The sequence below is a fragment of the Leptosomus discolor genome, chromosome 2, assembly GCF_034619465.1.
Source record: "Leptosomus discolor isolate bLepDis1 chromosome 2, bLepDis1.hap2, whole genome shotgun sequence".
Taxonomy (NCBI): Eukaryota; Metazoa; Chordata; class Aves; order Leptosomiformes; family Leptosomidae; genus Leptosomus; species Leptosomus discolor.
In genome coordinates this window covers 103,345,342-103,366,994 of record NC_141392.1, presented here as the reverse complement: position 1 = coordinate 103,366,994, position 21,653 = coordinate 103,345,342, and the positions used below count along the sequence as shown (strand labels likewise).

The 21,653-nt window shown below is 37.3% G+C and overlaps 1 protein-coding gene across 1 annotated transcript in view; it reads right to left on the bottom strand.

The window, feature by feature from the left end:
• CSMD1 (CUB and Sushi multiple domains 1) overlaps positions 1–21,653 on the bottom strand; it is a 1,224,748-nt gene that overhangs the window by 83,616 nt on the left and 1,119,479 nt on the right. Inside the window, exons 48-49 of the mRNA XM_086461528.1 lie at positions 19,500–19,646; positions 9,331–9,519 (exon numbers count right to left, since the gene is read on the bottom strand). Of these exons, the coding sequence (XP_086317654.1) occupies positions 9,331–9,519; positions 19,500–19,646 (336 nt within the window). The remainder of the gene's footprint in view (positions 1–9,330; positions 9,520–19,499; positions 19,647–21,653) is intronic.

The window sequence follows — 21,653 nt, the reverse complement described above, 5'->3', positions numbered from 1 at the left end:
TATTTAAACACTTTACATACTTGACAAATTCACTTCAGAATGCTAAATACTATGTCAATTTAAGCTTAATCATTTTCCATACCATGAAGGAAATTACTTACTGAATTATTTTCACTTCTTTTTGCTCCTTCAGAATCTCTTACAGATGAGCAGTTATTCTTTCTGCTCACTATTAAACTCACAAAGTTTAATTTGCTGTCAATTTAGTGAAGTTTGAGTAGTATCTAGTTTTTTTGTCTTATTTATTTGTTTAATTTTTTTATCAGAGCTCCGTACAATTCATTTAACAGTATCTCATAATACAGTTTTAGGGCAGAGTATAACTACAAAAATATCTATTTCAGTCACTTTTAGGAAAAGTCTCCAAGGCAGAATTGCCTCCTGCCATCTGACTTCTCAGCTCCCTTGATTTTGACAATGAAAAGAAGAAAGGCAACTCTTCAGTATCTTTTTTAAATATATTTTTTAATGCTATGCTTTGTTTTAAAACATTTATGCACAGAGATTAACTCTAGGTGCTTCAATAAGTCAGTAATGCTGGTAAGGATTTTATATTCATGCCATGGCACTTCTGAAAGTCATAGTATTATTTTCTCTGAAGGGATATTACTTTGTGCAAACTGATAACTTGGAGCAGAGAATCCATCACATTATTAAAATTAATCTAATTAAACAGTTCGCATAAAACAACATATGTGTGTACAGAATTGCTAGCTACTTTGAGTTTGGAATCTAGTGTACTGGTCTTCGAAAAATACACTAAATAAAACACGTTTGAGACATTCATTTCTAAATATTTACCAATAAAAAGTGGAATTTTGCAAATGAAAATGTCTTTTCCTTATATGCAGTCAATTGTAAGAAGTAATTCAACATTTTAACAGTTAAAAAGTCCTTTGGGTATTTGTTCCTTTCCACTTGACACTGTGAATTTTTATTTTTAGTAAAGTCAATATATTTCAAAAGAAGAAATGACAGCCTTCATCTGAAATCTGTTAAACAGAGGTGAAAATAGTATTTTTTAAAAAACATACCTATTTTTTATTATCATTTACCCAATTTGATGTAAATTATTAATTTCACAACATATTGTTATGGTACCATAAACACAACTTGCAAATTTGTTCTCAGCATTCTCAAGTTGTCACTTTTGATGCATTTAAATTAAATGCAACACAGTACTTGGCATATGAGTATAATGAGGAGAGGTAAGCATTATAAAATGATGAACGGTGAGTTCATTTCAGTTGTTTGCTTCCATCTGGAATTTGTCAAAATTGCTAATAGAAGTAGAACTGTAGGAATGTTCAAAAGTAAGCTGCTTCCTTTGTAACACAACTTCTTGGCACTTTTTGCCCCCTAACCAGTGCTGCTCTTGTCCTATCAAAATTGAGTATTTCTCCCTCAGCGGATAAGGGCTGAGTCTCCTGTTGCTAGAAGGAGTAGTAGTGGTTCAGAGAAGGGAGAGAGAGGTGATAAAGAAGGGGTTTGGGAGACCCATGCTTACTGCTCTTAATAGTGTTAGAGAAAGTGGAGAAGGGGAAGGAAAAAAGCAAGTTCTGCTGCTTCTGGGAGCAGGTCTTTCTATTAGGAGTCATACCCCACAAGGTGACCACAGCAGGAGCAATAGTTTTTCAGGGCTCTGGTGTATTCAAAACAGGCAGCAGAGCTGCATCTGGTTAAATGCTTTATCTACATCCCTAATAACCATTTTAATCCTTTCCCTACGAGTAGAACCAACCACGACCCTCTGTCATGTAAGCAGAATTTTACATTTGCAAAATGCTGAATTGACATAAAGTAAACTGTCACTCTGTTTTACCACATTATAAAAATGCCTGTGCATTCTCCATTTCCAGTCGTGCTTTCTGTAAAATGTTTCATTGTCTCCACAGCCTTGCACTATGTCTCTCCCTGTCCTAAAAAGCCTCTTGGTTCTCTTCTGCCTTGCGGCAATGTGTCTGAATGCTTGATGTAGAATGTAATTGGGTTAAGATTTAACTTCTTGTCAACTTTTTCAGGTCTCCTTTCTGATATCAGAACAACAATCTCTGTGGTAAGCATGTATACATTTAATTGTATAAACCCAGAATTCAGAACTATCTGTCTATCCACCCCTCCATACATGTGTACATCTGTACATACAGGTGGACCTTATTCTAGTTCCCTCTAAATACTTCAAACATGAATTAACTTCAAATAACTTAGTGGTTTCTATGGAGCAAGAAGAATTTATAATGCCACTTGAAAACAAATGAAAACTTAGGTCTGTTTGACCTGTTAGAAGCACACACTTCTGTTAGCATTTGTTCTTCACCTCTAGCAATACCCTTTCTATAAACTACTGGAAAATGCAAGACTGAGTAGCTCTTATGTGCAGTTTAGTGTAAAGAATAAAAGATGTACAATGACCAGGTCACACCCAGGTGGGCCTATCAGTTATGTCAGGTCTGATGCAATGTCCAGTGTACTAAAGCACCTCAAAATCTACGCTTACTTGTCACACTTCACTACTTCTATTCTTAGTGTTGTACCTCAGTCCTCTACTGTCTCTCTTCTTTCCTCAGCTGCTGCTGAATGTTGTACTACTACATTGTGAGGTTATTCTCACTGCTGGTTTAGCTACTAATCAAAACAGCAGTTTTGGCATTCTGGTACTGTTCATGACATGTCATGTCATATCTGTTTATTGCTGTTTTCTTCTCCCCCAGAAACTGGGATTTGAACAAAATATTCCTGCTGCTACTAATTTCTTGCAGCTGCTACAAGCTTTTAGAACACTAGCGCCCAAACAAAACACTACCACAGTCAGTTTCACTAAAATAGCAAGTACTTCGACGTTTGAACTAAAGTTACCTGAAGTAAACTGACTGAAATGGCATATCATCTTTGGACAGTGGAAACGATGTCACTACTATCCCACATCCAAGTATTTTGAAACTCCAAGCTTCCCGTATAATTGTAAAAAGATAATGTTATCAAGAAATCTTCTGACTTGAGGAACTGTCAACATGCTTCTTAGGTGAATGATTAGATGAGACTGCCAGGTTTCAGCTGGGAGACGTGCATTCAGATTGTAAAAAATACATAACTCAACCTTAATTGTCTCTATTATCTTGCACAGCAGAAAAATATACTTCTTCCAAAGAACAGGTAGTTAATGCAAGTGGAAAAGCCTTTTACTGCCTAGAAACTGAGATGCAGTTTTAGTTGCTCTTTAACGTTCCACATGTGTTACTGGAATTTATTTCTTATCAAAACCAGTAAATTTAAAGTTTATGGCAATCCTTTAAAACACCTCTACACCTATACACCTTTAAGATACTAACGTATTATTCATATTTAAAGCATGCAAATTCACTGCATACAGAACAGAAGCTGGAGACTGCATTACAGTCAGACATTGAGTTTATTTGCTCACACTAGAAAATCCCTAAATTTAATGTATTAGCATTTATCATTTAATGACTTGCCTCTGGCATTGAACATAGTGCTGAGAAAAGCATCAAAATTAAAGGTAGCAATAGAGAAGTCCCTAAAAGTGGGATTCATAACAAAAAACATGCTGAGTAGCTTATGTCTATGATATCCAATCAGAAACATCAGGAAGAGACACTCCACAGAAACCCTAATTCTCACACTTGCATACATACAGAAGTAACAAAGAAACCAAAAACAGGGCTGTGAGGTCTAGGGCTGTGGGTGTCAAAAATGGTTATGATTGGTCATCTAGTCTATTCTTCTATCACTAGTCAAAATAATACTTGATCAATGTTCATCTATTTTGTTCTTGAAAGACCTCCAATGATGAAAATTCCATATTCTTCACAGGCAATCTATTTCAGTGTTTCACTAGCCCCTCCGAGAAAAGAAGAAAAAAATAAAGAAAAGTCTAACTTAAGATCCCATTGAAGTAAACTTAGCTATAATTGCTCTATCTAGAAAGGACATACATAATTATTTAATTCCTCTTTGGAGCTACATTTAACATATTAGAAGATTGTTACCAGGTTTCCCCTCAAAATTCTGTTTTTTTAGTCTAAAGTCCTATACTTCTCTTACTGTTTTATATTTTGAAATACAATCATAGGTTTAGAGTATGTTGTGAGAGGAAACTGGGATTTGGAAATCCTCAACTGTGCTACTTAAGTCACAATTTTATTTTAAGACTGGCCGCTAAGAGGGACATTTTTATGTAATAAAGTTTATCAAAAAGGTAAAAGGACCAAGTTTAATTCTATGCTCAAAACCACAGAACAGCAAATTTTATGAAGAAGTGTGATGGTCCCAGATTCATGGCTCTTGCTCAAACTGTAAATGGATATTTTCAAGCCAGTTCCCTAAAAGAAATTAATTAATCTTCTACCCCAGAGCAAGCATGGAACCCAGTTATGGTCCTCAATAACCTTTGTTCAGCACAGCAATGTGCTCCACAATGTGGTTCTATCCACTTCAGCCAGCAGAGAGGTATCAATGTAATGGTACTTGGAATCAGGATATTAAGTGGGAAATGTTGGCATCAGCTATATTTTTATCATGGCTCCATGACAGGTTTTGAGCCTTTCCAAGTACCCACAGTCCAGACAAGAGAACTTCTTACTTAAAGTAGAATCATATAATCATAGAACAGTTCAGATTGGAAAAGACTTCAAAGATCACCCAGTTCCAACCCCCCTGCCATGGCAAGGACACCCTCCACTAGACCAGGTTGCTCAAAGCCCCATCCAGCCTGGTCTTGAACACTTCCAGAGAGGGGGCAGCCATAGCTTAACTGGGCAACCTGTTCCAGTGTCTCACCACCCTCAAAGTAAACAATTTCTTCCTAATATCTAACTGAAATCTGCCATCGTTCCATTTAAAACCATTACCCCTTATCAATGATAATGTCTTATCATTACACTCCTTGATAAAGAGTCCCTCCCTATCTTTCCTTTAAGTACTGGAAGGCCACTATAAGGTACCTCTGGAGCCTTCTTATCTCCAGGCTAAACAACCCCAACTCTCAGCCTGTCTTCATACGGAGGTGCTCCAGCCCCCTGATCATCTTTGTGGCCCTTCTCTGGACTTGCTCCAACAGCTCCATGTCTTTCTTGTGCTGCGGGCCCCAGAGATGGATGCAGTACTCCAGGTGGGGTCTCATGAGAGTGGAGGGGAAGAACCACCTCCCTCGACCTGCCGTCCACACTTGTTTTGATGCAGCCCAGGATAAGACTGGCCTTCTGGGCTGTGAGTGCGCACATCGCTGGCTCATAGTCACTTTTTCATCCACCAGCACCCCCAAGTCCTTCTCTGCAGGGCTGCTCTCAATCCACTCATCGCCCAGCCTGTATCTGTGCTTGGGATTGCCTTGACCCAGGTGCAGGATCTTGCACTTGGCCTTGCTGAACTTTGTGAGGTTTGCAAGGGACTACCTTTCAAACCGGTCAAGGTCCCTCTGGATGGCCTCCCTTCCCTCCAGTGTGTTGATCGCACCATACAGGTTGGTGTCACCAGCAAACTTGCTGACGGTGCACCAAATCCCATTATCCATGTCCCCGACAAAGATGTTAAACAGCATCCGTCCCAATACCGACCCTTGAGAAATGCCACTTGTCACTGGTCTCCACTCGGACATCGAGCCATTGACCACAACTCTTTGAGTGTGACCATCCAACCAATTCCTGATCCACCGACTGGTTCATCCATCAAATCCATGTCTGTCCAATTTAGATACAAGGATATCGTGCAGAACAGTGTTGAATGCTTTGCAAAAGTCCTGGTAGATGACATCAGTTGCTCTTCCCTTATCCACCAACACTGTAACGCCATTGCAGAAGGCCACCAAATTTTTCAGACAAAAAAAATTGGTACCTCCAGTTTTCTTTTACAAACCTACAAGGGAGTAACTGAAAAGGTGAAGAACAGCTAAACATTCTTCAAGACTCTTTAAAATTATTTTTAACTCTTTTATGAATGAGTGGGAGAAAATCAGGAAGAACAAAGTCAAAGGCAGAGTCCTTTATATGAAGAGCAGGTGGGACAAAGATGGGTATTTGTTCATTCCTCTCAGATGAACATAGCCACTCTGTTACACTCTCGCTGCCACTATGTCTCAGTCTCCAGGTATCTGCAACCAAGCACTCCTGATCCATATTGACTCTGACAACTTGCTTTCATTTTTTTATTCTAACTTCTTTTCTTGCCATGCTTTTCTCTTATTTTCTCTTACCACCTATTCAATCCTTGAGCCTGAGCCTTCTTTTCATACTTTCCCCCAGCACGGGGAACCAGACATGAGCTAAGCAGCAGCTAAGATGGCATATGTGGTTACCAGGATCATTACTAGGGCCTGTGCTATTTCCTCTCAGCAGCTATCTACTGCTATTGTATAAGAATTGCTATTTTCTCTGCTTATAAATATTCTGATTATAGCATGACATGTTTCCCTTTTTCCTTCACAAATGAAACAAAATCAATAACAATAAGTTCTAACTTCCTAGATAGGCATCAAATTCTTTATATGTAGTCTGGGACATTATTACATGCATCTGCACTTGGTAAGACTGGAAATGAAAAATATCTTCTGACCCTACCAGATTAACCCATATTAGAGATGTTTTCATGTTAAGATTGATATTGTTATATTAAAGTATACAAAAAAGAACTCCTCTTTTTTGACAATACAATCAAATTTGATTTCAAACATTAATTCTGACACAGTAATGTTATTAATTACAAATGTAACCCTGCAGGACTGCTTTTACAGAAATTTCAGACTTAATGAAAGGCATTTTTATTTGGAAACATCCTATAATGAAATCCATGAGCTGGACCACATACGCATTTTTAATTAATTTTCAAAGGGAATGCATATATTTTGATAATAGATACTTAATAAATTTAGAAACATATTTTCCATTTCAGAGTTTATGGAAAAATATATGCAGACATACAAGCTGGAATAGATGTGTCAGAGTTGTAAAAGTGACAAATTAAAACTGAGGAATCCTATATCAATAAGAAATTTCTATCAAAGATTAAACTCACTCCCTACCTCCCAAATCTTTTTTTCCCTACTGCTAACTGAAATCTACATATCCACAGCCATAGAGATTGCTGAAGTTAAAGAAAAAAATCTATTTGAGCACATGCTGCATTGCTAAAATTGCATGGCTATTTCTTGCACATAGTGATAAAATAACAAAGATAGACAAAGTGTCTAAAGTATTTTATGATTTTCTTCAGTCTGTCTATTTTTTGTTTGGATTTTATTACTTTCTGGGACTTTTTGTGCCCTGGTTATCCACAATCAAGTCCTTGGACCTCATGTCAATTCCTGCACACACCTGTATGTTTTTCGTCCCACTTTCTGTGACTTACTCCATTCTGCTCTTAAAACTGGGGACTTTTTCCTTAAACCATTTAAACAATCACTGTCTCTATTATACAGAACCCTTCACACACCTCATTATGTTTAGATAATAGTTTTCAAAATTATAATCACAAATTGGCAAGACTTTCTCTGCCATTGGTATTAAAATGTGAACATAAAATGTAAAAAATAGAAATATACAAGAAAACCACAAAAAATAGACTATTCTAAAAAAAAGGAGAGAAATAAGAAAAAAATCACACTTTTTTTAAGAATTCTGAAATGCTGGAACTTCATATTTTCATCATACAGACCTCTGCTATTTGGTTGAACAATAGTGATAGTAGTAGTAGCAGGTTACTGTTGTCTGTATTGATAAGCAGTAGAAAGATAAGGGGTAAATTTGCATGTAATTCCTGACAGCTGAGGAATCATGAGATCTTAAATTCTGGAGAAAAGTGATATAGGGAGTCCTAAAGTTTATGGCCCCAACTTCTCCAGCCTAACAAGCAGACACCCAATATTGTCTGTACCCTCACACACTCAAACTACGTGAGCTCCAGAATAAGATGCCAAAATTTCAATGCCTTTTAAAAAAGACACCTACCTACTGGCTACTCAGCAGAATAGCTTCCCAGAGATTAACTACAACAGAGTTTAGGCAGAGGGAGCTTGACTTGTTTCCTTTTACCATTGCCTAGAGCTACCTGATACATTCTTAGGCCTCCAAGACATCGTGCCAGTCTAGCGGATACAATATAGGACCTTGTGCCTTTCTGGTAGATGCAGGACAGGTAAAATACCTCAGGCCAACCCAAATGACACTAGACTTCTATGTTTAAGCAAATTAATAAAACCTTTAGCTCACACACAGATGTTTAAATTTAGTCTTAATCTTGAACAGAATTGCATCCTCTACTTTCCTGATCTTCTGTCCAGCCTGTAGGCCTAGTCATCATTCCAGCCTCTTTAGTACGAAGTGTCTCTGAGCTTTCAGTTCCTATGACAGCACCAGAAATTGCACCTAAAACGCATTTCAAGTAAGTTCAAAAGCAGCGCTTGTCCCTAAACTTACCTCATGCTCAGCTCACAACAGATTCTCCCGTAATCTGGTGACCTTCAGGAAGGTCGAATAGCATCATATACCATAACGCATTAATGTGTTATCATATGCCATAACACACTATGGCAAACAGGATTAGAAGACATCCTGGAGTCTAGAAGTTCAGATACACAGATACTGCTTGTGGCACACTGGCAGCCTGAGCTTCATCCTGGACTGACAAGGATGTAGACACATGGCCCATCTAGGCATGAAAATGCTTCTCTTGAAGAAATATTCAGCTACCAAATCACTCTGTATAAAAGATATGAACTGTACTCCTTCAAGTTCTTCAACTGTAGCCAAATTTCTGCAGCTTTTTACATTTCTTGCAAATAACACACCCTCAACAGAAGAGTAAGCATCATGCCAAATCTCAGATAGCCTTGGAAAATTATAAACATTTGACAAATAGTGACTACTCTTAACAGATGTCTGGAACAAGTTAAAGTAGACCCCTGGCTAACTCCAAGATGTACAAAAAAAGCAGAAGTTAAAAATTATGTCTTTAAAAAGCACAGCTTATAAAGTGATTATCTAAAATAATCAAATTAATGCCTGAAAACTAACTGCATTTTTATAAAATGTCCTGTAATACAACAATACTATGAACTGTGGACTGTTTAGAGATTTTTACTAAATAAGAGTACTGAAACCAGAATTTTCATTTGGTCTGTATCTGACTGCATTAATCTACTTCTTAATACTTCAGCTCTGCACACATTAAGTACACAACTCAATATGTATTTGGACAAACTTATGATGTCAATGTGTCTCTCAGCATACAGCAGTATTGACAATGCTGTATCTTTGCTTTTTAAAATATTCTTTGCAATGAAATTATAGAAGCATACTCAACAAGAAAACATTATCTTACCTTGGCAGATTGGCACAGGAGAATCCCACTGATACATGCCATTTTGGTGACGTCTACATGTTGCATTATTGTGACCAATCATTCTATACCCAGGTTTGCAGTAATAGCGAACTTTACTTCCAGCGGGACCACCTGTTTTATTTACAATTCCACCATTCCTCAAGATAGGGTTTAAGCTGCAATAGGGAGCTAAATACCAAAAAAAGGGACATTATTAAAAACACATAAACCACACTTATTTTACACACATTATTTATGACGTGCAAACTTTGAGTACTATTAAAATTAGTACAGAATCCTTTACACTACTCTCGTAACACTCAGTGAAGATTCAGACTTCTTATGCGGAAATATCATGAAGTTCCAAACCAGTTTATAACCGCAAACCAGTTTATGTTATTGTACATGAGGAAGCTGCAATAAGGAAAGATATAGATTGTTCAGTAAGTTCACCCACACTTAGTAAACAGTCTACTTCAAATCTGATAAATTTACAAATATAAAATTTTTCTTTGAGCTACACAATACACGAAACTAATTATGAGCAGTTTAACGAAAAAAATCCAGTATATTTAGACAACTAAGTAAAAAATTGAACATTTTGCCAAATATGTTAAAAATTTGCATGACAAAGTACAATAGAATGATTCATCAGTTGCATTTTTTACAGATTAAAGTAACTTTTAAGGTACATGTTCCCCCAAAGACACTACATGACAATTCTACTAATTTTTTAGCAAAAAAAGTAACTTAAGTGAGCGCAGCTTCTTAAATACTGAATTGACACTACATCTGAAGTAAGATAGAAGGCACTTGTTTATATCTGTTTTGAAATAAAAGTAAACCTTGCTAAATCTTAATCACTACTTCTACAAATATGGTTCACAGAGAGGCCTTCCTGACCAGTAAGCTCCTCAAAAACTTGTAACATTTAGATAAAATGTTCAGACGTGCTGAGGAAGTTAAAAATTACAAAATTAATAATTATGTCAAAAAGTGAGTAATAAAGACCAGCTTTCTTTAAAACAAGGTTACACTACCTGTACATAAGGACGGAGTATGATTACTTAAACCAGCTCCAGCAAAAGTACAGTATAGTTTGACATACATTTGGAGTTTAATGCAAATCTGTTTGTTGCATGCAAACACTTACCACTGGTAAAATGAGGAGAAAAAAAAAAAAGACAAAATGAAAACAATACCTTGACTCTATATTGACGTACCAGTCACTGCAGATTTGCAGCAGTGCACCATGTCAAGTGTACAGAGAATAACTTTTCAGAAGAAGCATGGTAGGACCATGGCTTGCAGAAAATAAACCTAGCCAAACATCCACCACTGAAATAAGCCTATGAACAAGACAGTGTTCAACTCTGCTGATAGTTAAATGTCAGTACCGTGGACATTTGAGGCTGTAACTGCTGCTACAATACTCTCTACCTCATACAGAAATGTGTCTTAGGCATACTATGAAGTTCATATTTTCTAGAGACAATTATCCAGTGCAAATTTGGGGTTTATTTCACCAGTGCATAACTACAGAATCGAGTTTACATCTATACATACTTTTTGTATCATTTGTTTTTTGCACACATCCCTGATTTCCTTCTTTCAGCTTTCAATATCTAGCTCTCTTTTTATTTTTTCTTTGTATGTATACTTTGTCACCCCTAGGTGCAACTGTGTTATCAGTTATCACCTAAAGATGACTGTTTCTGTTCACTGACTATGGGGAAATCATAGAGCTGATTAGACTCCTAACTAACGTGCTTCCTTTAAAAGTCTAGATTTAGATGCAGTGTATCAAAGTCAGTATTTCTAAGAAATGCCACCCAACAAAAGCAGTAAAACTAGGTCCAACATTAAAGATACGGAAAAAAGTTTGCATCTGTTGGGATTCTATCAAAGAACTACACTTCTCAATTAAGAAACATTATTTCTACTTGAAATGTCATTTTTATACATTTTTTTCAATTTGGAGGGTTATCTGCAAAAAACTAAATCAAAAAGGAAAAAACAAAAACCAAGATGAAAATCAATAAGCTAGGATGATCCAGTAAAACAATTGGTTAGGGTCATGTTCTGTATCCCTTATAAGCACAGTGACATTACTTACATGCCTAACTAAATGAAATAAATTATTAAAATACTTTTTAAATTTAAAAGGGGATTTGACATTTAAAGAAGCACAATAAACTTGGCTTTAATTTTCTTGAAGAAAAAATTATATTGTTATTGCAACACGAGCTGGTTAAGACCAAAGGACCAGTGGTTAAGATCACTAAAGTTATCTTCAGTAACCTTTTAAGTACTATGTAATTTTAAATATCCTAGAAGACTTTAAGAACAGTAGGTGAATCCTAAACATAATATGCCATTCAGACAAAACTCCAAATCCATGTCCTCCGTAATGCAGTTCTAAACACAAAGTATTTGCCATATGACGTGTAACTCTGTAGCCCAGTAATACAGTGTTACCTTTCCTAGTAACAGGTCACTGACTTTGTACTGAGTTTGCAAGTCCTCAAGACCAAGGTTCGTGTTGTCTCAACCCTTTTTGACTTGTCTGCAGCTTTGTTTTTACTTTGTTTTGCTTTAAAAGATTTTTTTTTTTTTTTCTTCTGGTCAGGTGGGTATGCCTAATTTGTTTTACTTTTGAATTATGTTTGTAAATTTTCTATTATCTTTTTATGGTACAACCATAATCTATATAGGTACTTGTAACAAGTAATTATTCAGTGTAAATGAAGATATTTAGGACTTTAGTCTAGTAATGTTTAGACAAACACAGGCCTGGTATAACAGCAGAGGCCTCGAGAGGTGGGGACACAGAATACAGTGTAGAGGGGTATAGGCATGGTATGGTAAGAGGGTGACAATCTGTGCACCATTTTAAGCTATACACAACTCACCAGTGGTCAGTTAAAAAAAAAATGTAACTCAAAGCTGGTCAAAAATAGTTTTCAGGCTTAAGTAAAAGAGCAAAGAAATAGTAACTACATGTAAAATGGACTATACATAGTAGAATTACGTGTAACTTGAACTTGACCAACAGCAGAGTGTAAAAATGTGTTAGCAAACAAAAATGATCCTAAGTGGATCCTAGAGTGAACAAAACCCAATATTGCTCATAATTTACTTCAACATCGTTTTAGCAAAAATACTTAATTCCTAATTTCCTACAGAAATCCATATCCTCCTTCCCCAGCAACCTTGATGACTCCTGCATATCTGCTATTTTCAACCATCACTTCAACCTACGTTACAACTGCTTACTTTTTCTGCCACCCCAAGTGTCTCACTGACTGGCAGCAGCTGCATGGTGCTGGAGGGAATAGGGAAGAGGAGATCTGGGAACCGAGATGTCATGGTAAAGCTTTGTGGACATCTGACACCATGAAAGTTAAAAGGCAGAGATTCAAATGTGAAAAGAAAGCTATAAGCTATGTTTGACAGAGTAGGAAGGCTGTAACTGGAGAAAGAGAGAAGGAATATTTGACACAAAGGTACTGGGTTTAAGAGCCCAGGGGAAGAATAGTCATGTAATGTGATGACAAACAGAAGGGGAGGGATTGGAGGCTAAGAGAGAAAGAGAAGGCCCTAGTTAGCTATTAGAAGTGGGATCAAAAGGATGGATGTATTAGTGACTGAGGTTATGTCCAGAATAAAATGTGATGCAAGGAAAACATATGTAAGATTCAGGGAAAGAATCTGGAAAGAAAAAATATATAAAATCAATTGGGAGACAGGGAAGGAGAAGACCATGGACTGAAACAAGGAAGGAGGTAGATAACAAATTAGAGGAGGCACTGTAAAGAGGAAGCAAGGGAAATTAAGATGGGAAGCTAGAAGGCAGAGAAAGATTGACAAGAGCTGGATAAAGAACTTATATTGTCTACCAGAGAACCACTAAAAGTCATTTCTGAGGCTTAGCTGATATGGGTGCAATGACACAGGAGTGCTCCCATTTAGGCATGACAATATTTTATCACAAAATGTGATAAACTTCTATGAAGCCGTTCCAGTGATCTGAAGTAGCTTTATATTTATGGATTTGATTTACTTTTCCGAATGATGTAGCATCCACTTTCTGTCAAGGCCTTTTAAACACCAGTGTTTTTTGCAGGGCAACATATTGAACATTTTCAGCTCGCTCACAATCACAACGTCCATTTGTCATTTTCAACTGAAGACCAACAGGGTAAAACTGCCTAGCTAAATCACATATCACTAGTCAACTGATGTGTGGACAGCAGCACAGATAAACAATGATTTTGCATTTGCAGGACCATGCTCTTCTTTCACAGCTGGAAGATTTGAACATTTATGCTGAGATACTGTTGCTGTTTGAGGCACTTTGTCTAACGGAATTTCAATTAAATTACTCCTAATTCCAAATTAAAATTCTTTGAAACTGGATGTCCAGACTCCTCGGATGATTTGTAAATCTCAGTCTTACAGTGAACAATATGACATTTTCTCTAAGAATTTATTTTAGCAAAGGACTTAATTTCCCAGCAGTATCTTTGATCAATAGTCCAAAAACTTATATGAAGAAGATACTTACAACTATTCACTAAAACAATCCTATGAAACTGTAAATAAACAATACCCCTTCCTTCAAATCCCACGTTGCCTTTATTTAGGTTGTATGCTACATTTTTTGTTGACAGACAAAAAGTCACAGCTTAGTCCACCGCTTCCTTCTACCTTTCTCTTTCGGATACTTTCTTGTCTTCATCATCGTATTATCAGGGGATCTTGTGTCATTTGTGCTGCTATTCCTTAAATATCCAATAAGGCAGACGTTTATGATCATTCTCACTTTAGACACTCTCACTTTCTAGATAAGAAATCAGACACGGGCTTAAGTAATTAGGTAAGTTCACACAAGAAAACTAAACATACCTCTCCTGATTACTAAAACATTTCCTGAACTAATGGACCATTCGTTCCATTTGTTATTTTTCACTTTATAATGTACAGAATCAAAAAGGAGAACAATACTCAATCAAGCAAGAAAAAAGGGCTGGGATGCCATTCTTTTTGTTTCACAGTTTATCTTTAAATCTAACAAATAAACAATATGAAAACAGCAACGTAAATATGCAGAGATCTATTGCCTCTTTAGTGATACAATTGTGAATGTCTGCCTCCTAAAAAATTAAATATCTGACTAAATAAACTGTTATTTATAGTACAGATATTCTTACTGATGGTTTAACATTTATAAATGAACCTGGTTTTATTTCTCTTGATTCAAAGTACTGTAAAAACCTCTGTTCTGTGACTTTCCTGTTGCATTTACCACAGTAATGTTTAGGAATCACAAAAGAAACAATTATAAAGAGTTTGATGAACTTCTTCATACAATTCCCTTGTCACGTCTGACAAGCTACTAGAAAATAAAAAGATAAACCCAAACCAATCAATGGGCTTTTCTTTTAAATTGAAATACAGAGAAGATAGGAATTGTCGTTTCACAAGTACAAAAGTTTAAATGAATGGTGAAGAATTAGGCTTCTTGAAATAACAGATGAGGTTGCAAGAGCAGAATAAAGCTGTGACGGTATGTTGGATTTGTGTCTGGTGGGGTTTTGGCAGCGGGGGAGGGGGCTATGGAGGTGGCTCCTGTAAGGGGCTTCTAGAAGCTCCCTTGGCTCCAATTTGGACCCACCTCTGGCTAAGGCCAGGCCAGCCAGCGACTCTGCAAATAACCTTATTTAAGAGGGGAAACACCTGGTGGGTGAGTTCTTTCTTTGTGAGTCTTTGTGAGCGGAAGAGATGAGGGGGATGTGAGAGAAACAGTCATGCAGTCACCCAGGTCAGTGAGGAAGGAGAGGGGGAGGTGTGCTGGAGCAGAGGTTCCCCTGCGGCCCATGGAGATCAGCGGTGGCCCAGATACATTTTCTCCTCCCAACCCTCAGAGGAGTGGTTAAGGGTGAGTAAGGGGCTGCGTGGTCATTTGTTGCTGGCTGGGAGGGCTTAAACCATGACAGATGGGTTGACCCTGGCTGGACATCAGATGCCCACAAAAGCCACTCTATCACCCTCCCACCTCAGCTGGACAGGGGAATGAAAATAGAACAAAAGGCTCATGGGCTGAGATAAGGACAGGGAGATCACTAACCAGCTACTGTTCTGGGCAAAACTGACTCTATTTGGGAAAATTAATTTAATTTATTGCCAATCAAATCAGAGTAGGGTAATGAGAAATAAAAAATAAATCTTAAAAACACCTTCCCCTCACCCCTCCCTTTTTCCCAGGCTCAACTTCATTGCAGATTTCTCTACCTCCTCTCCCCGAGTGGCACAAGGGGACAGGGAATATGGGTTGTGGTTAGTCCTTCACATGTTGTCTGTGCCACTCCTTCCTCCTCAAGGGGAGGACTCCTCACACTATTCCCTCCCACAGGAGACAGTCCTCCAGGAACTTCGCCAAAATGAGTCCTTCCCATGGGCTGCAGTTCTTCACAAACTGCTCCAGCATGGGTCTATTCCATGGGGTGCAGTCCTTCAGGAACAGACTGCTCCAGCGTGGGTCTCCCATGGGGTCACAGGTCCTGGCAGGAGCCTTATCCAGCACAGGCTTCCCATGGGGTCACAGACTCCTTCAGGCACATCCATCTGCTCCAAAGTGGGGTCCCCCACAGGGTGTAGGCAGATGTCTGCTCCACTGCACTATGGTCCTCCATGGGCTGCAGGAAGACAGCCTGCCTCACCATGGTCTTTGCCACAGGCTGCAAGGGAATCTCTGTTCCAGTGCCTGAAGCACCTCCTCTCCCTCCTTCTTCATTGACCTTGGTGTCTGCAGAGTTGTTTCATACATTCTCATTCTTTGCTCCACCTGCAATTGCTCTTCTGCAGCTTTTTTCCCCCCCTTCTTAAATCTGCTATCACAGAGGCTCTACCACCACCTCTGACTGGCTTGGTTCTGGACAGTGGCGAGTCTGTCTTGGAGCTGTCTGGCATTGGCTCTATTGGACTTAGGGGAAGCGTTCTGCAGCTCCTCCCAGAAGTCACCCCTGTAGCCCCTCTGCTGCCAAAACCTTGCTGCACAAACCCAAAACATAGAAAAACAGATTTATGGTGGGGTTTTTAATATATACATCTATACTTATATTGGCAGGCAATTACAGATTAGTTAAGTAACCATTTGCCATATTTACTCTTGAATAACTAATCAAGAGTTAAACAAAATCCTGTAAATACTACAGAGGGCATGTCAACTTACAAAGTAGCAAGCCGAGTAACTCTCTGCTTCCCAAATAACCTTGACTCCAGCGGGTGTCCTAAGTAGTGTAGGCCATGTTCATTTCTTCCACCACTACTTAAAAATCCCCATGCACCTCTTCTTTGTTATGCTTTTATGCTAGCTTCCTTGGGTAGGAAAGTGCATGCAGGGTTATAAATTATTGAGGGAGAACAAAGCCAAGAAGTACATTCTGTATGTGCCTTTTAAAGCAGTTTCAAACTTTCATCTCCTACAGAGTGAGCTTCCTAGCCTGGGCTCAGCAAGTTGCACTTTCTGCACTCACATGTCTTCCCCATTTGTAATAAACTGCACAGTTTTGGTGGAACTCAGCTGCACCAGGAAGTTAAGTTCAAGCACAACAAAACAACAAGCAAGCATTAAAAAAAAAAAAAAAAAAAAAAAAGTATTTCATCACACTATACCTTTTCCTTACATTTTTGGCATCCATTTTTTTGCTATTTTACCATACTACATCCCTTTCGAAGAAAAAAGGTATTACTTCCCTAGAGCTGCAAGAAATTATAACCAATGCTTCCCTCCTAGTTTCACTATGTTACACAGATACCCACTAGATTAAGAAAGACATCATTTAATATCTAGGTGTTAGTGCAGTTAGGAAATTTATTGTTTATATTAAAATCATGCTAGTACCTCTATAATATTTCAAAGCTCTTGAAGGAATACCCCTCTGCTGTACTGCTATAGCTCTTTTCTACTAAGATTCAGTGAAAATGCTTAAACCACAAGTTACAAAACATACATGTAACATTAGACAAAAAGCTTACACAAGCAAGATGGTATGCTAAAGAAAATACTAAGCATTCCTGTGAAAGCTTCTAGCACTTTTCAGAAGTGAAGAAAATTTGTATCTACAAATGAAATCTAGTTGTGACAAAACTACAGTTTGCAAAATTTTGTGCACAGGCATAGCTGGAGAAGAAAGGGAGGGTTGTGGGAGGGCAGTAATTCATTTCAATAGGTTCTTCATTACCAAGAAGCCTGCTGGCTCAGTCACAGCTGCCACGGTATCAATAGCCTTTTTGGGATCTTGTTTTTTTCCTACTTTCATGATGTTGCTTTCCCTCATTAAGATTCAAATCCAATTGTTTATGCTGCTGCTCACTGCTACTCTTCTTTCATGCTGATTATTTCCATTGAATCTCATGTAAAATGTACAGAAGTTTAGAGAAAAATGCAGGCACTGACTGCTAGTGAAGCGGAAAAAGCAAATCAATTGTTTGTTCCTAAAACATAGCCATAAGGTTTGCATGTCTCCAGACCCCCAATTTTATTATTAGTTGTGGCTAGTGACATAATAATTGATGAATAAGAACCTACCAATTAGACCACTTCTTCACTACTGCAGAACATTGTATGTACACACAAAGATGTAAAATAATATCTCATTCCTCAGAAATTAGTCTCATTAATAATTTGATCTTACAAAATAAATCCTTTACATGAAGTCTATTCTTGTAACCCTGATATTACTTCCTCACTTTAAATTCATGACAGAAGGCCCACTTCCTTCCCGCTGCCACACATACCTGAGGTTATCATGTGACAGATTCCCTTTGTTCCTTCTTCCACACTATCAATCCATATATCAGGTCCTGCAATTGTCTTTTCCCTATGAAAAACTAAATCAATCTCCAATATGCCTGAAAACAACAACTTCCCTTTGCCCCGTCGCTCATTTTTAGGTTGTCTGCAGTAATAGTCCAAAGGCTGTTTGCAAGGTGGAGACAACGTTTTTACTAACTGTTGTTGGTTTTTTTTTCCTGACTGCTCATAGTTCTGTTTATAGTTATTAAGTCCCCAAAACAATGATCATTATTTTGCTCTGAGGTCAGCCCTGATCTTCTGTTTCAGTAACAAGAGAAAATTTTCAGAGGTTAGACAGCCAGTGCATGGATGGTACCAGGAATGAGCTCTGTGAAAATCATCTCCCCAGATGGCATTTAGCATGCCTAAATGGAAGATACCTGGAGCTTGATACAACATTCTTCTAAATCATTCTTACTATTACTTTCTCTGTTTAGTTTATATTGAAAATTATTAGCCACCAAAATTAACACACACAATCTTTACATTGAGAATCAAGTCCAAACACAGAAAAAGCAAATGTTAACAACAGGCAGTAATTATCACCTCTCTCCCTCTCACTATTTACATCATGTAAATGATCCCTAAGCCAAACCTTTTAGGAGCAATGTGTCTGCAGACACGTGTGTGAAAACACCTCAAATAGGCTGCAAACTGAGTAAGAGTCAATATGTCTACACGTAGAGTATAATCCAATATTGTAAACTGGTAACTGTTTTTTTTTTTTTCTTAATAAAGGACATAATTTTCATCACTACTTAGACAGACTATTCCCATATTTTCTTGTCACCACAATACCAGATTCTCATGCAGCCTGTTGAAGAAGTGAAGGGCTTTTTTTTCCCCCAGTTTTCCATTTATTTACACATGACAAAAAGCATAGCAGTAAGATTTTTAAACTGCAACTCGAGGAAATTGTAAACCTAGTAATTGTGTACTGAATTGCAGGTGGAGTACCACATACCATTTGAGGATCAAAAATCCTCACTCTTGAGTACTCCTGTGTAAATCTAAGGGCTATCCCTCCCACTACATTTCAAAGGCCTTGCTCCAGGTCTGGTAAGACAAAATAGCGGGTTGCAAAGAGACATATTCATTAGAGAAGCATTAATCTGGAGATCTTTGGCAAAGGGGAAAAAACAGAGTGTCCAAGTCCTGTGCTTACCTTGAACTTGCAATAGAATAACTATACATCGTCAAAACATACATTATAATAAATTATCTTCAGAGAAACAGACATTCTAAATGCTAATTTGATGCTAAATAGTATACGTAACCACATAATGTAATAGAAATCGTTAACAGTTACCTGAGTAACGGATCTTGAAACCTTTCTTGCTGGTCGCATGGTCAGTTGACCAACGAAGATACAGCTGATTCATTTTGCTTGTAAAGTTCAGTTGTCCAGTATGATTTCCACTTAAAGCAACCAGTAAAGGGCTTTGCCCAGATGAACCTTCAGAGATGAATAAAGAAACTGTTGAAGTTTTAAAGTACTACCAGTTTAAGTAATTCTTTCCATATTTTAACTCAGCTGTGAATGTGAATATACAAGGAAAGAAAAGGAAATAACCTGACACATCATTGCCAGTGAAACAATTAGCAGATCCTTATTTAAACTATGCATCCAGTTTTAGGTTTTCACTAGAGAGCACAATAAAAAATCCTGGTACAAACAAACTGAAATATAGAACAATGAGTGTTTTTGCCATAAACATTGAAAAATATTTATCATTTTTAATAAATCTGTATTTTCAATATATTTATTTTTTAAAATTAATTTCTATTTAGGACATTTATTTTGAAAAAGGTTATGTTTCTACTCCTTGTTCTTTTATGTCTATTATTTATTTAAGCTCTTTCATAACTGGTGAGTGGTAGCAAATATATACGTTCTTGACATTGTACAGGTTGTATAATTTTAAACACCACTATATTACATAGTGAACCCATTAACTAAAGAATACTCTGTCACATGTAAGGTCATCACAGTTTCACTGTGGAATACACATATGTACAAGTGCTATGAATTTACAATACATACTTCATTAGGACTCAGTTCTGTTAAAAGATAGTGTGTTTATTATAGTACCATTTTAGTGGAAAAAAAATATACACTTATGGTAAATATGAAAAAAATGTATCCTGGCACTAGACTAGTATCTTCACCACAAATAAAACGGTAGAAGCACAAATAATAATTTGGGGGCTAACTATATAACAAAACAACACCTATGCAAGAGAAAAAGAAAATCCATGTATCAAACCAATCTTGAACTGAAAGCTTTCTAAAACATGAAATGGCATCTTCTTCTTCCACATGAAGGTTATGTTTTTTGCAGGTGAACTCCTCCCTTTCACATGCTCACTATGCCTTTTGCTCTACATTTTTCAAGTTTAGGAAAATTGTGTGCAACCAACATTATTTTGGCCACAGCAGCTATTTCAAATAAAGAGGCTGCTTCATTCATTTTTGCTGAGTTTGAGCAGCTGCAGCCTGATCAGCTCTTCTTATGTTGCATGAAAACACAAAACCAAAACTGAATCAAATGATACCTAAAAACTGAATACAATTGTTGTCAGCCTTCTCCCCCTCCGATCCAATAAAAAAATAAGTATATATTCTGATCAGGATATTTCAGGTACAAAAGGGAGGCTACAGAAGCCAGAGCAAACCATAAAGGTTAGGACAACCTCCCAGTTCTTAGGAACTGCAGTTCAGTCACCACAGTGACAGCACTACAACTAAACAAGTATTACTAAATAAACTCTAAATAATAAATACATATACAAAATAAGAATGCATATACATAGCTTTAGGCACAAGTTGCCCAGCATGCCCTCATCAAAACGCTTTGTTGGCTTGTCTGTTTTTCATATTAGGCAGTTAAGTGTTTGATGATCATACTGTAGGATAAATGATGAGGAATGCTGAGGTCAATTCCTATTTTTGCTTGAAATAATGAATTAGAACATGACCATTTAGTTTCTCTGTGATTCACCCTGGGTTTTGAAAAACCTGTTTAATACACTTTACTTGTTACAGTTTAGAAAATACACGTCCTTTGGAAATTCTCAGGTAAAGGGGCTAAAACAACACAATTACAAATAAAAATCTACTACATACAAAGAGATGATGATTTTCCTTATTAGTGATCATGAAATTAGTTTGCAGAACCACATGCCACACTGCACTTGTTAGCCATTAGGAGAACAGAGGATTGATTAAAGTTATTTTAGTTTGCTTTGTTTTTCCTGAAGTTGAGTTTCAGTTTCTGTACCTTACCTAGCAGGCAGCTCTTCAGATGATGTTCAGAAAGGGCAGCAGCATGACTTAGGTGTCCTTGACTCTGATTTTTTTATTATTATTATTTCAGAATTTGTCTATATAAGGAAATAAATACTCAACTTCTGGTATCCTGACCTGTCACATGATGCTTTCCTGAATATTAAGTAAAAGTTG